Genomic DNA, 15,241 nt, shown 5'->3' with positions numbered 1-15,241 from the left:
AAATTGATGGCCAGAGCTTTACAGCCATATTGTCATTAAACAGTATAATTATTTTTCCTAGGTAATCCTGCCTTTGAACCAGATTCCAATACAGTTACATCCTATAATTATAATGGTACTGAAGGACACCCATACTTTGGCAGTGGGATTGACCTAGCAGAAGGTATGTATTATCCTATTAGTATGTGAAAACAGTACAGGTATGGGATCCATTATCTGGAAAACTGTTATCCAGAAAGCTCCAAATTACAGAAAAAAACGTCGCCCATAGACTTCATTATATCCAAATAATCCACATTTTTAGAAATGATTTCCTTTTTCACTATAGTAATAACAATAATAATAAAACAGTACCTTGTACTCAATGCAAACTAAGATATAGTTAATCCTTATTGGAAGCATAACCAGGTTTATATAATGTTTATATGATTTTCTAATACAATTAAGGGCAGATTTACTAAGGGTCGAAGTGACTTCAAAGGAATTTTCGAAGTAAAAAAATTTGAAAAAAAAATTTAATTTTTTGGATACTTCAACCATTGAATAGGATACTACGACTTTGAATTTACTTTGACTTTGTTTCGAAGAAAACATCGTTCGAATATTCGACCATTTGATAATCGACGTACTGTCTTTTTAAAAAAAGTATTCAGACTTCAATACTTCGCCAAGTTAAACCTGCCAAAGTGCTATGTTAGACTATGGGGACCTTCTACAACCATTTTCTAAGTCGTTACACATCGAATAAAAATAGTTTGATTGATCCATGAAATCCTTTGAATCTAATTTTTATTCGATCGCAGGATTGCCAAATTTGTTGAAAAAACTTTGAATTCGATATTCGATGGTCAAATTTCGAAGTTTTTTGTACTTCGAAATTCGACCCTTAGTAAATCTGCCCCTTAAGGTATGAAGATCCAAATTACAGAAAGAGCCATTATCCAGAAAACCGAAGGTCCCACACATTCTGGAGAACAGGTCCCATACCTGTACAAACATTTGCGTGCATTCTCTTTTTATTATTTTGGGGTTATACTTGAAACTAGAGACTTGTAACCCAACTTTGCTTTGAGTCAGAGTGGTTTGGAATTGTTTAATGCTAAATAACATGAAGACAAGTATGAAGTGATTATGTAGGCAGTTATGTTTCAGTAAGAACATATAGAGGCTATTGTTTGTATAACTGACCCCTGATTGAATTTCTTTATTTTTAGCTGGTATGTGCCCAGTGTAAATATTAAAGGAACAGTAACACCAAAAAATGAAAGACTTTTAAAGTAATGAAACCATAATGTACTGTTGGTCTGCACTGGTAAAACTGGCGTATTTCCTTTAGAAAAACTACTACAGTTTTTATAAACAAGCTGTAGAAGTGGGGGGCAGCCATTCAAAGTTGAAAAAGGAGAAAAGGCACAGGATACACAGCAGATAACAGATAAACTTTGAAGCTTACAATGGGATTCTTCCAAAATAATATTTTATCTACTGTGTACCCTGTGCTTGAATGGTTGCTTACATGCCTACACAGCAGCTTGTATATATAAGCTACAGTTGTATTTCAGAAGCAAACACACAAGGTTTACCAGTGCAAAGCAACAGTGCATTATATGTCATTCCTTTAAAACACTTTCATTTTTTGCCATTACTGTTTCTTTAAGAAGAAAATGCACTACCTCCAAGGGTGATTATTGACCAAGCTTGTAGTTTCAAACAAGTATAAGTTATGTTTTTTTCTTAGTTTCTCTGGTCACATCCTTCCTTAACTCTTCCTGAAGTGTCAAAATCCCTCTCAAGGAGCCAGCTGGCATCTTTTCTAATAGGGATGGTAATAACTCATGTGCCATACTCCTTAAGGTTACAATTGAGTGCTTAAATGATAAACTTGTAGGTGAAGTGTTTTTTTTTTAGTGATAATAGAATATTGAAGTGCATTATAAAGAGTTAAACAACTGAAATGCAAATGGTCAGGATATTTTGCTCTGGTAGTGATTTAGGGGAATGTTTATTTTTTAATATAAAGAAGCTTGCAGTATGTGTGGAATCAATGCAAACTCAGTTGCTAGGTTACAGTGAGTAGCAAGCTCATTGGTCAGCAGATGTTGTAAACACGTTAACTTGAAGCCATGGAGGTTGAAATTGAATCCCATGTTATCTGTGGGCAAAAGCGTCTTCAACATCTAAGGAATGTGAAGAGAATAAAACAGAAGATTTATCCTTTAGACTGTAGTACAGACGGAGAACAAATTTCAGGCAAGTTCAATAAAATTTTATTTAAATATGTTTCTGGCTTAGGTTTCAAAAACTTGCATGAGAGATCATTGGATATGGCTGAATAAATTTGTGTCATATTCATGCCCGTCTATAAGCAAATAAAGATTGTATGCTCTACAGGAAAGGGACACAACATGCATTCAGAATTCTATGTAAAGTTTTATATTGAATATAAACTGAACTGTATTCAAATATTAAAGGAGAATTCAACCCTAAACTACCCCCTACCCTACATAGAACCCCCCTCCTTCCCCCAGCCTAATGGGTATATTTATCAAAAAGTGAAGTTAATAGTGAAGTTCCGCCACTACAGTGAAATTCCGCCACTTCCAATTCATTTCTATGGGGTTTTTAAAGGCGTATTTATCAAAGGGTGAAATTTCACTTTCACCCATTGATAAATACGCCTTTCAAAATCCCATAATTTCACTCTAGTGGCGGAACTTCATTCTTTGATAAATTTACTCCTAAGTGTTACCCCGGGCAAATGCCCCTAACACTTTACTTTACACTATTCAGCCATCGAAGTTCACGGCAGCCATCTTCTTCTCTTGGTAATCTTCAGAATGAGACTGGCGTATGCGCAGTTGGAGCATATGCATATATATAGTTAAACATGCGCCTAAACTCGCGAAAATTGCTGAAGGACAGTCTTATTATAAAGACTACTGAAGCGGCTGAAGAAGGCGCCTGTGAACTCCGATGCCTGAATCTGCACCGAGGGGTTAGTAAAATGTTAGGGGCATTTGCCCGGGGTAACATTAGGTTGGGGAGGAGGAGGGAGGTGGGTCTATGTAGGGTGGTTGGGGGGAGGGTTTTTTTTTACGTTTAGGGTTGAATTCTCCTTTAAATATACTGTATTCTAAAAGAACCACCTTTATTTTTTTCCCCATTATTCAGATGCTTCACTTTGTTCAGGCACATGCATTTTAATGGGATGTCATTTGTGGTTCCCACTATGAGCTAGTATATGGAATGGTAAATATCCGATAGGTTGGCTCATAAGATAGATGTGCTATGTAAAGACAAAGTATCATGTATTTTACCGAACTAGAGGGTTGCAAAATCACTTTCGGACAATTGAATATACACTAAAACTTTACATAGAATTTTTAAAGCTATAGGCAGGTGTGTTTCTGTAGTTCCCCACAAGTTACCAGAGGTGGCAAAAACAGCTCCTGTTAAATTTAAGAGCCACATTTTCAGTTATTAAACCAGAAATTCAGCTTCCTCTATCTTTAGGTAAACTAACTAACTGGTATTTCTAATAATATTACAGTAACTGCAAGCCTCGGTTAAAGGACGTCACCCCCTCAATTTTTTTTTTGCCTAATAAAAGAAAACATAATGCTAAGCAACTTTTTAATATACACTCATTACACATTTCCGATGTGCATTTGTATTGCTTTTGAAAGCAGTGTTTGTCTGTCCCTTTCTCTTCTCTGCCCTGGTGGCTCTGGTTTTTGAAAACAATGTAACATAAGCCAACCAACTGACAGGCCTGTATTGCTGAAGGAGACTGGCTTTTGCAACGTTGTTAAAAAATTAACAACCAGTTAAGCGAATGCTGCTTTCATTAGCAATTACATCCACACTTTTAAAGCTTTAATATATTCATATTGCAAAGTTGCTTATATCTGTGTTTTCTTTTATTAGGCAAAAAATAGTTTTTGGGGTTGACATGTCCTTTAAAGGAGACTTACAGTATAGCATAACTAAAATCTGGTAGGCAATAATGAATAATACATGGTGCTGGTTTTACGTTGGGCTAAAAATTTATATTATCTTTAAAATGGCCCCTTTATTGGAGCTCCCATAGATTTGCTACAGCCACTGTCTGTGTTTCAAATAATGGGTGGGCATGTCCTGACCAGTAAGAAGGTAATAGCCAATCAGTGTCCTGCAGTCACACAAGCAAAGACAGGCTTCAGATCCCTATCAGGTCAGCCTAGCTCCTGATTTACTTAGTATAGCATTGGTTTAGACTAGAGTGTGTCACTAACAGTTGCAGTCAATGGTAGAATGTACTGTACATGGTACTATAACCTTTTTTAATACTTTGTTAGATCCAAGTTTCAGAAGACGGTCCAGTAGAAAGAGCACAACTGTGCTTCAGCCAAGGATTTCGGATGTTGATCCCTCTCTTGAACAACAAGGTGGGTCTTTAGGCTGCTGCCAGTGATCACTATGGGGCAAATTCACTAAGCGCCGAAGCGCCGAACGCTAGCGTTAATTCGCTAGCATTTGGCATTTTCGTTACTGCGCAAATTCACTAACGAACGCTGGCGTAGTTTCGCTAGTGTTACTTCGCACCCTTACGCCTGGCGAATTTTCGCTAGCGACGTAACTACGCAAATTCACTAACTTGCGCAGTGTATTGAACGCTACCTTTTACGCTAGACTTCCTTCGCCACCTCAGACCTTGCGAAGCGCAATAGAGTAGATAGGGATTGTTTCAAAAAAAGTCTAAATTTTTTCTAAGTCCCAAAAAACGCTGGCGTGTTTTCTTCATTATGGGTGATAGGCTGAAAAAGATGAAACATTTTTTGGGGCTCCCCTCCTTCCCCCCTACATTTCCTGACTCATGGCAACTTACCTAGACAGTGGGCACATGTGTAGGGCAAAATAAAATTTTTATTTGATGATTTGAAGGTTTTCTAGGCATTTGTAGTGCTGATACGTATTCCTCCATTGAAATTTGAATTTGGCGCCGTATGCAAATTAGCCTTCGCTAGCGTAACTTCGCTTTACATAGCGAATCAACGCTAGCGCAACTTCGCAACCTTACGCTACCCCTGAGCGCAACTTCGGATTTTAGTGAATTTGCGGAGCGCTGGCGAAACTACGCCTGGCGAAGTGCGGTGAAGTTGCGCCTGGCGAAACTACGAATGTTAGTGAATTTGCCCCTATGTATATAGTAAGGGAGCTCCAGAAACTTGTGCAAGGATGTAGTTAAGAAGTGTGAATTTCTGGGCCCTCCAGATTTTATGAACACCTATCATCTAATTCTATATAATCACAATTATACTTTTTGGGTGGTGGGGGGGTCCCAAGGGAGGATAGTTTTCTATAGAGCAGGGCCCTCTTTACTTCTTGTATTGGTTATGGGTTGTATTTTTGTAGACTGCAAAAAAGAAATGTCTCATATAAGAATAACTATCAAGACACAAAACTTTGCTTTGAGCCTAGTGGAACCAGAGAAAGTAAATATCCCATAGATTCTCAATGCAACACTACACTACAGGAAGTGACACTTCCTGAAGACGGCCCGAGTGGAGGGCTGAAACGTTGAATAAAACACGGTTTGTTCTTTACTAAATCCTGTGAGTGTGGCTTACTTTTTGATGTTATTATCATGAACTTCTGACCAGCAACTGCTCAAGGCCTTGCAAACATTAAATAAAAATACAAAAATTGGAATTCACCCATCAAATTCGTTGATAGGTGCTCAAAAATCAAAAACAAAAATTTAACACCATACCAATAGACAGGGGTGACTTATTACTCCATGGTATCTAAGCTCCTCCCTTCTAACCTGTTTTGCACCATTGGGTAGCTTTGTCACATGATCAATTTTTGCATTGTGAGTTTTATGAAATCTTTATAACAATAGTACAAAAGGAATCCAAGTTCTGCTAGGAATCCTAGGAATTAGGAGGAACGTCAATTGGTCTGTATGCCTACTTTTTAATACTTGATGTTAAATAAAAAATAATTTTTTAACTTTTTATAGAATGCTTTGAAATATATTTTTTGAATTTGATACTGCTAGGAATTCAGCCAGCATTTAACATTCTTCATTACTTTCATGGTTTCAACAGAAAATGAAGAGCTTGTTAGGAAGCTTGCAGACTTGCCGACTGCCGACATAGCCAAAGAACTCAGAAAGATTCCAACCTCTTTGAAAGCAAAACGTGACCTGAGGTAACGTAAATACCCAGCTAGTGTTCATTTGTGTTGCAGTCTGGCATTTCTACTGAAAAACTTTTTATCTGTGTTGATAACAATATAACTTGTGCTCTATACAAATGCCATTTTGGAGTAATGCATGTGTTCTAGCCCCCAGTCTGAAAGGGGTCCCTTGATCAGAAAAATATATACTGTACTATTGCTCAACAAGTCATAAATGGAATGAGTGACATGGTGAACCATCTGAGCTAAAAGTCCAGGTTCATTTTAGAGTCCTGCATGGGGTTAAGTAATCTCGGGAATCCACAGCAAAAACCCAAATTACCCAATATAGCTGGTGGCCCACTGACATGCTGATTTGGGGGTCAAATTGGGTGCAAGTTGTTTTATAATCTGTAAAAAAAGAACTTTCTCTGCATCTTGCTGACCTCCCAGAGTGATTTAACTTTCTGGTAATAGTGATATCACTTTCAGATTCTGTGACGCGAGGAGAGTAGTGGATGAGAACACTGTGAAACCCCCTTATGTTTTGGTTCAATCGTCAAGTATTTTAAAGGAGAAGGAAAGCTACCAAGGCAGTTTATTGCCAATAGATTAATCACAACAGTGCAAGCTAGAACGCCATTTTGTTTGTTTAGGATAGCTGCTGTCATATTAGCTTTCTGTGACATCTATCCCTTCTTGCTCTGAGCTCAGATTACAGCAGGGAGAGGAGGAGGAGGAGGAGGAGAGAGGAGCAAATTGAGCATGCTCAAGACCAAGCCCTGGAGGTTTAAGCTGAAAACAGGAAGTCTGATACAGAAGCCCATGTGTACATAATAGAAGGAAAGAAATGCTGTGTTTCTTTTAACAGAGGACTCAGAGCAGCATTACTTTGATGGTTTACTAGTGTATTCATATAGACCTTTCTGATAAAGCTTACTTAATTTCAACCTTTCCATAAATGTAGGTCAGCGGGTCCAGATTAGGTGCCTCATCTACAGGATTGGGTTGAGCAGGTCTCATTCTGGTCTTTATCCCATGTGAAAATAAAAGTAAAGGATGTTGGAAGTTGCATTTGAATGACAATTGTAGCTGCAAATTGACTATACATAATTTACTTTACTTTTCTTAAATTGAGGGTGCTGCCTTCCTGCCTTCTATTGGCTTCCTGATTTAGAACCAATTTCCTGGGTGCATGTAGTATCATATTTAACAGTGTTATGTTGAGGTGCATGACATTCATCAGTTGCTATTTGACAGGAGCAAAGTCTTCTTGTTGAAACAGAAGTCATTTAAAGGTGCCTACCAAATGGACTGTTGTAATGGATGTCTTCACCATATAAGAGTGGTAAGTTGAATATACATTATGTGACATACGTATTATTACAGTACTGGTGCAAGGTCCTGACTTTCCCTACTGGCTTACTTTTTTAAGACGGGTATAGGATTTGTTTTCCGGAAAGCCTTTATCCAGAATTATGAGAAGGTCATCTCCTATAGACTCAATTTCCATCAAATAATTAACATTTTTTAAAATAATTCCCCTTTTCTGTAAAATAATAAAACAGTACCTTGTACTTGCTCCTAACTATGATATAATTAATCCTTATTGGAGGCAAAACCAGCCAATTGGGTTTATTTAATGTTTAAATGATTTTTAGTTGAGTAATCCAAATTATGGAAAGCCCCTTCATCCCAAAAACACCAGGACCAAAGCATTCTCGATACTGTCTCATGTCTGTATACTGATGCCAAAAATAATTGTTTTCTTTTACTGCTTCCTGCAAACACAACTACTTTCTAATAGTATTTTTCTGTCTCTTTGTTGTTTGCTAGTTGTCCCGGAAATCCAGGCAGTCAATAGCAGATATTTTGGTATCATTGCAACTTTGGCACAGCACACTCAAAGTAATAGGGAGCAAGTTTGGAACAAGTATCCTCTCCTATTTTATATTCCTCAAGTGGCTCCTGAGGTTTAACATCTTCTCATTTATTGTGAACTTCAGTTTCATAACAATTCCACAGTTCTTTGATATGAACCCCAACAACTTGTCATTTTCTGGCCTGGAGCTACTAACAGGAGCTGTAAGTACAAGTTAGCATATACCATTGGAATATGTGTTCTTCTTTCTTGTCCAATGCATTATTACAGCCCAGCCTAAGAGAAACAGATTTCATTCCTCCTCCTTATCACATTTCATTTCACAAGAGTTTTGATACCAGTGCACAAGCATTGTGGAGAGCAGAGAAAATGTCTCACTTTGCACAATGCAGGATACATTGTGTAAGTAGGCATAGGTCTCTGTACTCCTTTATTTAACGTTAAGTCAAAGTCATGCAATATAGATTGTGGTCTTACACCGGCGCCCCTGGGGTAATAAAATGCCCTTAAATGTTTGCACACACAGCCTACAAGAAATTGAAGGTAACCATAATGCAGTTTAAATGCCTGAACACTCTACAACAGTGGTTCCAGAACTATGAGCATAAACAACAGCTCCTCTTTCCCCCAGCCTCTCAATCTGAAAATTGCCTTGTGCTCTTTAGAGAGGTTGGTACCTTTAGTTTCGAGATAATCGTGGTCTCATGATAACGAAAAGATCTATTAAAAATCTTTACATCTATGGCCAGCTTAAGAGTGGGGGCTTGGAGCAGTGCCAGAGAGCTTAGCTTTAAGGCCAATGAGATTAACATTTGGGCAGAATGTTCTATTAGATGCCCTTGAAGGCCCAGTTTGAAGGACAATTAGGATGAGATATGGGGTGGAAATATAATTGCTGTCCTAGATATACTTGGATTATGGCTGAATGATATAGCAGTCATTTGTATACTGTATATTTATTTATATATAACCCAGTAATGAGGTTATATTATACAGTATGTTGGTGGTTACGGTGCAGCTATACCAAGCCAAGTATGTGTAGCAGAGTAGTTAAAGGAACAGTAACAGCAAAAAATTAAAGTGTTTTAAAGTAATACAATTTTAATGCAGCGTTGCCCTGCACTGGTAACACTGCTGTGTTTGCTTCAGAAACATTACTATTGTTTATATAAACAATCTGTTGTGTAGCAATGGGGCAGCCATTCAAAGGAGAAAAGGCTTATAGCAGATAAGATCTGTAGAACATAATGGTGTTATCTGTTATCCACTATTTAATCTGTGTCATATAGCCTTTTTTAAATTTCCACCATTGCTTCACAGCAGCTTGTTTATATGAACTATCAGGCCCCGACTGGCAATCTGTGGGTTCTGGCAAATGCCAGAGGAGCTGCTATAAGGTGCCATAGAAAGTCAGTATTTAGTGGGCTGGTAGAGGCTGGGTGGGCCTCTCATGGGCTGATTGGGCCTCTTTGTACCTGAAATGCCAGGGCCTATTTGAATTCTCAGTCCGGACCTGTGAACTATAGTAGTGTTTGTAAAGCAAACAGATCAGTTTTACCAGTGCAGGGCAACAGTATATGATATTTTCATTACTTTAAAACACTTTCATTTGTTTGGTGTTACTGTTCCTTTAACTCATAATGTATCTGGTGACCATCATTTACAACCAGAGCCGGGCCAACCCAGCCAGGCGCCCTAGGCAACCTTGCCGGGTGCGGCGCCGGCTGAGTGCGCATGCGCAAAAGTACGCATGAGTGCGCATGCGCAAAAGTGCATATGAGTGCGCATGCGCAAAACTTTGCGCACACATGCACAGAAGCGCAATTCTAAAAATATATGTGTGCCAGTCGGGGAGAGACGGGACCGGACAATGGGGTAGGCGTTAGAGCAGGTACGTGCCTGGCGCCCCCCCCAGCTTTGCGCCCTAGGCACATGCCTATTCTGCCTACCCCTAGTTCTGGCCCTGTTTACAACATAAAAGTACATTAAATATTAAGACATGCAGCCCTCTCTTCAGCAAATTTTCTCCGAGTACATATTCTGGAAGGAGCAGCCCTTCAGTCTGTGTTTCAGTGCGATTAGTTTTACATCAGGCTGCATTCAAAGTTTCTTTATCAAGGATATATAATATACTGTACCTGTATATTTTATTACTATTACAATTATATGACCTCTTGACGAAGCTGTGGTTGTGGCAAAGAGGCCATTGAAGTAGCAGGCAGTACCCTGGAGTAGGGCACTTTTTACTAAGGACGATGCACCATGCACCAGTGTAACTAATCACCACCTAAATTCTATCTTTATGGATCTTCTGTCCTTAAGGACATGAGTGAGGGCAAAATCGCCCCTAGGGCAGGTTTAGAGAAGAAAGGTTCACTACACTGGCGTAACTACAGAGGAAGCAGAGCACTGAGGCCCAGGAGGTATAGGGGCCCCATGAAGCCCTAATTCATACACAGTTTCAATAAATATTGGTAAAACAAGTCAACCCCTAAACATTTTCGGGGCCTGACAAATAATTTGCTGTGGGGCTCAGTAATATCTAGTTACGCCACTGTTTCACTGGCAAAAAATCTTGGGGCGGCAATACAAACTTAATTAACTTAAATGTAAATCAAGCGTATCCAGTCTATGACTGTTGCTCCTACCAGCATCCTCAGACCGGCATTCATGGAGCTTTTAATTAATTGAAATCAAATCAAACCCATTTGCAAAGGAGTTGCTCTTCTCTTCCTTGGATAAAATGAAAAACCATGTCTGTTAAGGTAATATTTCATAATAACCTGTACTGTTTTCTTTATAGGGCTATTTTCAGGACACTGTTTTGTACTATGGTTTTTACACCAATTCTACAATCAGAAACAATGAGAGCCTCGCTCCTTACAACATGCAGCTCGCCTATATCTTCACTATCGGACTGTACCTTGCAGCCTGCTTCCTTATCTTGCTATTTAGGTAAATGTGGGAAGAACTAAAGAGCTCGGTAACTATCACAGTCAGAACAGTGTATATAGCTGACAATTCAATTCAAATCATACAACTAATTCGCTTTTCCATTATGATAAATAGCAGATTTATAATTACAGTATAATAACAGCTTTAGGGTTTTTTCCTGATTTGTACAGAGTTGTAAGATAAAATTATATAAAGAATAATGATAGCAATGTTCATTGTATTTATTCAAAGAAACACATCCATTTCTTATTTTTCTGCTGACTTTAGCACTCTTGACTAAGTTAGCAGTCTATCAACCGCTTATGTATGTGCCCAAAATAAAACCCTCCTTGTTGCTTTTCACTTAAAGTGACCTTTAGGGTCAGGGCAACTTTTGGCGACTTCGGAAAATGAGGCACTCCGAGTGCCATCCCACCGGCGATTTACATTCTAGCCGGCGGGAGGCAGTTCGGGGAGATTAGTCGCCCTGAAGAAGAGGAGATTTGTCACAAGGCGACTAATCCCCCCGAATGGTCAGGGCACATGCTCAGATTCGGGGAAATTAGTCGCCAGGCAACTAATTTTCTCTTCTTCAAGGTCGACTAATCTCCCTGAACTGCCTCCCACCGGCTAGAATGTAAATCACCGGTGGGATGGCACTCGGGGGACTCTGTTTTCCGAATTTGCCTCATGAAGAAACTTCAGGCGACCATGGAAAACAAAGCGCTCCGAGTGCCATCCTGCCGGCGATTTACATTCTAGCCGGCGGTAGGCAGCTTGGGGAGATTAGTCGCCCCGAAGAAGAGGAGATTTGTCACTGGGTGACTAATCTGCCCGAATCTGAGCGTGTGCCCTGACCCTAAAGGCCATAACTGGCTTGTTTGTGTTGATATGTAAACTTAAATTGAAAGAGACACTTTATAAACGAAGGGATTCTTTGGATTACTAAGCTTAATTTTCCTTGTGCATTAACTGTGGGCCAGTACTTGTATGTGACATACAACAAACAATGCAATGTCAGATGTTGGTAGGTTCTGGCAGTTAGAGACTCACTGCCCACATTGCAAAAATCAAAACTATTTTGAGTCATTTGATTATTTTTAAAGGGTAACTATCATGCTAACAAAAATTGAATATAAGCGTAATTTTATGGAAATCAGAAACTTTCTGAATGAAATCAAGCTCTGTCTAGCTGGTGCACTTCAAGGATTTTATTAAACATCAGCTATCCATATAATTTGCTATGGAACTCAATAGTGATCTAAACGTATTGCACACAGAAGGAAAAATAAACCTTTATTAACATTCACAGCCAGATTACTTCTGGAAAACTAATAAACCGGATTTTTTGGTATAACTGATAAAGATTCTTGGTACATTTTTCAGCATGGCAAGATCATTCCGTAAGAATTTCATTAATCCAGCCTCCTTCTCAGGCAATGCCTGTAAGCTTCTCTGCAGTTGGGATTTCAGCATAACTCATGAAAAGGTTGTGAATCTAAAGAGAAGGAATCTGAGTACACAAATAAAGGTAAACTTCATCTCTGTATAGAGTTCTGTTGTCAAGAAAAACTGGTTTTACCACACAAATTCCAATAGTGGCTTCAGGTAGCATGATCTTTCGCAGCGCATTATCCTAACACTGCATCTCTAACCCCTAAACGCAATATGATATATGAGACAATTGAGTAATTTTCTCTGACTTCAACAAATGTATTTTATGTTTTTGCAAGTAACAATGAGCCTTTGGCTCTGCAACTCTTTCTACGCCTTCAGAAAGGCCAGCCAAACTTCAGCTTGTCTCTGCTTTAGGAAAGGCCTCACGTTGTTGACTTAAGCTTGTGAAGATCCATAATGTAAGGTTTTTACAGCTTATCTATAAGCTAGTCTGCCTCATTTGCGAAGCCTTGGGGGACAGAGAACTTGCACTGACTGGATTGATGCTCTCTGTATTGAACATCAGTGCAGATAGAAGCATCAGGAGGCCCTAAAGAAAAACTCAACCCCCCATTAAACTATTACAGTAACATACTATGGTTTACTTAGCCTTTATTAGCATTTAGCTTTAATAAACCACCTGCCCCAATCCCCTCTGGTGTGTGTTATCTACTGCGTGGCACAGAAAGGTAAAAATATACATACTGTGTTCAGACAAACATCTGTCTAAGTTGAATTTAATAAGTAAATGTATATGTTTCAACTTACATACAAATTCAACTTAAGTACAAACCTACAGATCCTATCTTGTACGTAACCTGGGGACTGCCTGTATTTTGTTTTTGCTTCACAGGAAACTCTTTCAGAAATATTACAGGAGAAACTGAAGTTAACTGTGAGTCAGAGGATTGTACGTTTTCTAATCCATTTGGCAGCATGGTTGGTCTCCAGTGGCATTGCAGCTGGATGCTGTGCTGGTGTATACTATCTCTGCTTGAACCTTCAATCCCTTCAGGTATTCTGCCATTGGTTTTTTTATTAATACATATTTAGAAATTTGCAGTGTATTCCAGCTGGGCTTGGTTGGGGCAAGCTGTGACTAAAGAAATCAGCAAGATTTGATTACTAAGAGGTGGCATCTCGGGTAACGAGAGCTGCCAGTGCTTTTTAATTTTATTCTTTGGCTCCAATAGAATTGTGTAGGGATAAAAAGGAATTGTAAACTACAGGCAGTGTCGGACTTTCTAGCCCACCGGGATACCAGGAAAAGTCCCGGTGGGCCCAGGTGTCAGTGGGCCCTCATGCTGCAAAACATTTGGCCTATTTCATGGCCATTCCCTATTTTTATGAGAACAAAGAGCCTAAATAGATGGAAAAATAGATTATAGTATATAAAGAAAAGAGACTAGAAGAATAGAGGTTAAGTGAGGAGAGGAAGAAAAATAATACTAAAAGTGGGCCCCTGGTCTAAGATTAATTGGTGGGCCCCTGGTCTAAGATTAATTGGTGGGCCCCTGGTGTCACAGTCAGACACTGACTACAGGAGACAAATAATCAGGCAACATGGTAGAATGCTTGCTTAGTTTTACCTAGCAGATATTTTTTTTAATAACAATGCTCAGACCATTTTTTTCTATATAACATTTTTACTTTTAAAAGTTACTAAATGGCAAAGATTCTTACGTTAAGGGAAAATAGTTTCTGAGGTTTTTAAACTTTTGTTTCAAATTTAATTCCCCACGCGGAACTCAGGTAAGTCATTTAATTCCCCACGCGGAACTCCGGTAAGTCAGCAGCAGTTAAAGTTGATTTATTGAAGGCTGAGACTGAACCTGGAGGTTGGAAAGACCTGCAGCCCTTGTCCTGTACTGTGCATAGTGGCTCTAACACAAGTTACTTTTCAGCTATATAAAGACTTCTTATTTTAAACTCTATTTAATAATAAAAATTAAGTTTTACATGTGGAAAGTTATAGCCAGAATAGACCAGCTTACACCGAAACGACCACATCACAAAATCCAGTCAGTTATTTCTTCTCTGCTTTTCATACTTCAAGCTCACACATTTGACGGTAATGTCAGCATTTCTGAGTGTTTTCATTCGTTAATACATAGGTACTTTCAAACATTTTGCCACCTGTGAGTTAGAAATTGTAGAGTCTGGAAAATGTTCTATCTGACATTACCCTTAAGGTACCAAAAAGCACCTAGCACTAGCAGAGAATTTAGGGGGTTATTTATCAAGCGCCGAATATCCAAAATCCGAAAAATTATGATTTTTCAGACCAAAAAAAAAATCAGATGGTCTAAAAAACCCGAATCTGAAAATCCGGCATCTCAAAGCTCTCGGGATCTTGTATAAGTCAATGGGGAAGGTCACAGTGTCTGCACTGCTGTCCGTACCGATATCCGATGATTTTGGGGATTTTTTACCGAGAAGTCCAAAAAATTCATGTTTTTTGCATAAAGTCCGAAAAATTCTGACTTTTCGGGCAAAGGTCCAAAGTTTTCGGATTTTTTGCCCGAACCTATTTTTTTTAATGATAAATAAGGTCCATTCGTAATTCGGAGTTGCTTGGGTTTTTATCTTAGACATACTGAGATAAATTCAGAGCTTGATACATAAAATACACTCAAAAAGGACTTAGGCAGCCAATCAGCACAAAAGAGATACATTTAAATCAAGAGGTACTGTGCCACACAGAAAATTACAAAAACAACCCTTTCCTAACTTGGGGGTTGGGCTTTGGACCTTCTTTCCCGGAAACTATGCATATTCCAGATTTATAACTGCTACTAACACCTAATAATAACATATAATATCTGA

At 38.8% G+C, this 15,241-nt stretch overlaps 1 protein-coding gene across 1 annotated transcript in view; it reads left to right on the top strand.

Moving 5' to 3' along the window:
- tmc5.S (transmembrane channel like 5 S homeolog) overlaps positions 1–15,241 on the top strand; it is a 49,175-nt gene that overhangs the window by 20,623 nt on the left and 13,311 nt on the right. Inside the window, exons 4-11 of the mRNA XM_018239119.2 lie at positions 62–163; positions 4,338–4,427; positions 6,093–6,195; positions 7,423–7,510; positions 7,999–8,247; positions 10,848–10,999; positions 12,365–12,509; positions 13,269–13,430. Coding sequence (XP_018094608.1) covers positions 62–163; positions 4,338–4,427; positions 6,093–6,195; positions 7,423–7,510; positions 7,999–8,247; positions 10,848–10,999; positions 12,365–12,509; positions 13,269–13,430 — 1,091 coding nt within the window. The remainder of the gene's footprint in view (positions 1–61; positions 164–4,337; positions 4,428–6,092; positions 6,196–7,422; positions 7,511–7,998; positions 8,248–10,847; positions 11,000–12,364; positions 12,510–13,268; positions 13,431–15,241) is intronic.

The sequence above is a fragment of the Xenopus laevis genome, chromosome 9_10S (assembly GCF_017654675.1).
Source record: "Xenopus laevis strain J_2021 chromosome 9_10S, Xenopus_laevis_v10.1, whole genome shotgun sequence".
In the NCBI taxonomy this organism is placed as follows: domain Eukaryota; kingdom Metazoa; phylum Chordata; class Amphibia; order Anura; family Pipidae; genus Xenopus; species Xenopus laevis.
Note: the sequence above shows the minus strand (reverse complement) of the source record. Positions and strands in the feature narration are given on the sequence as shown.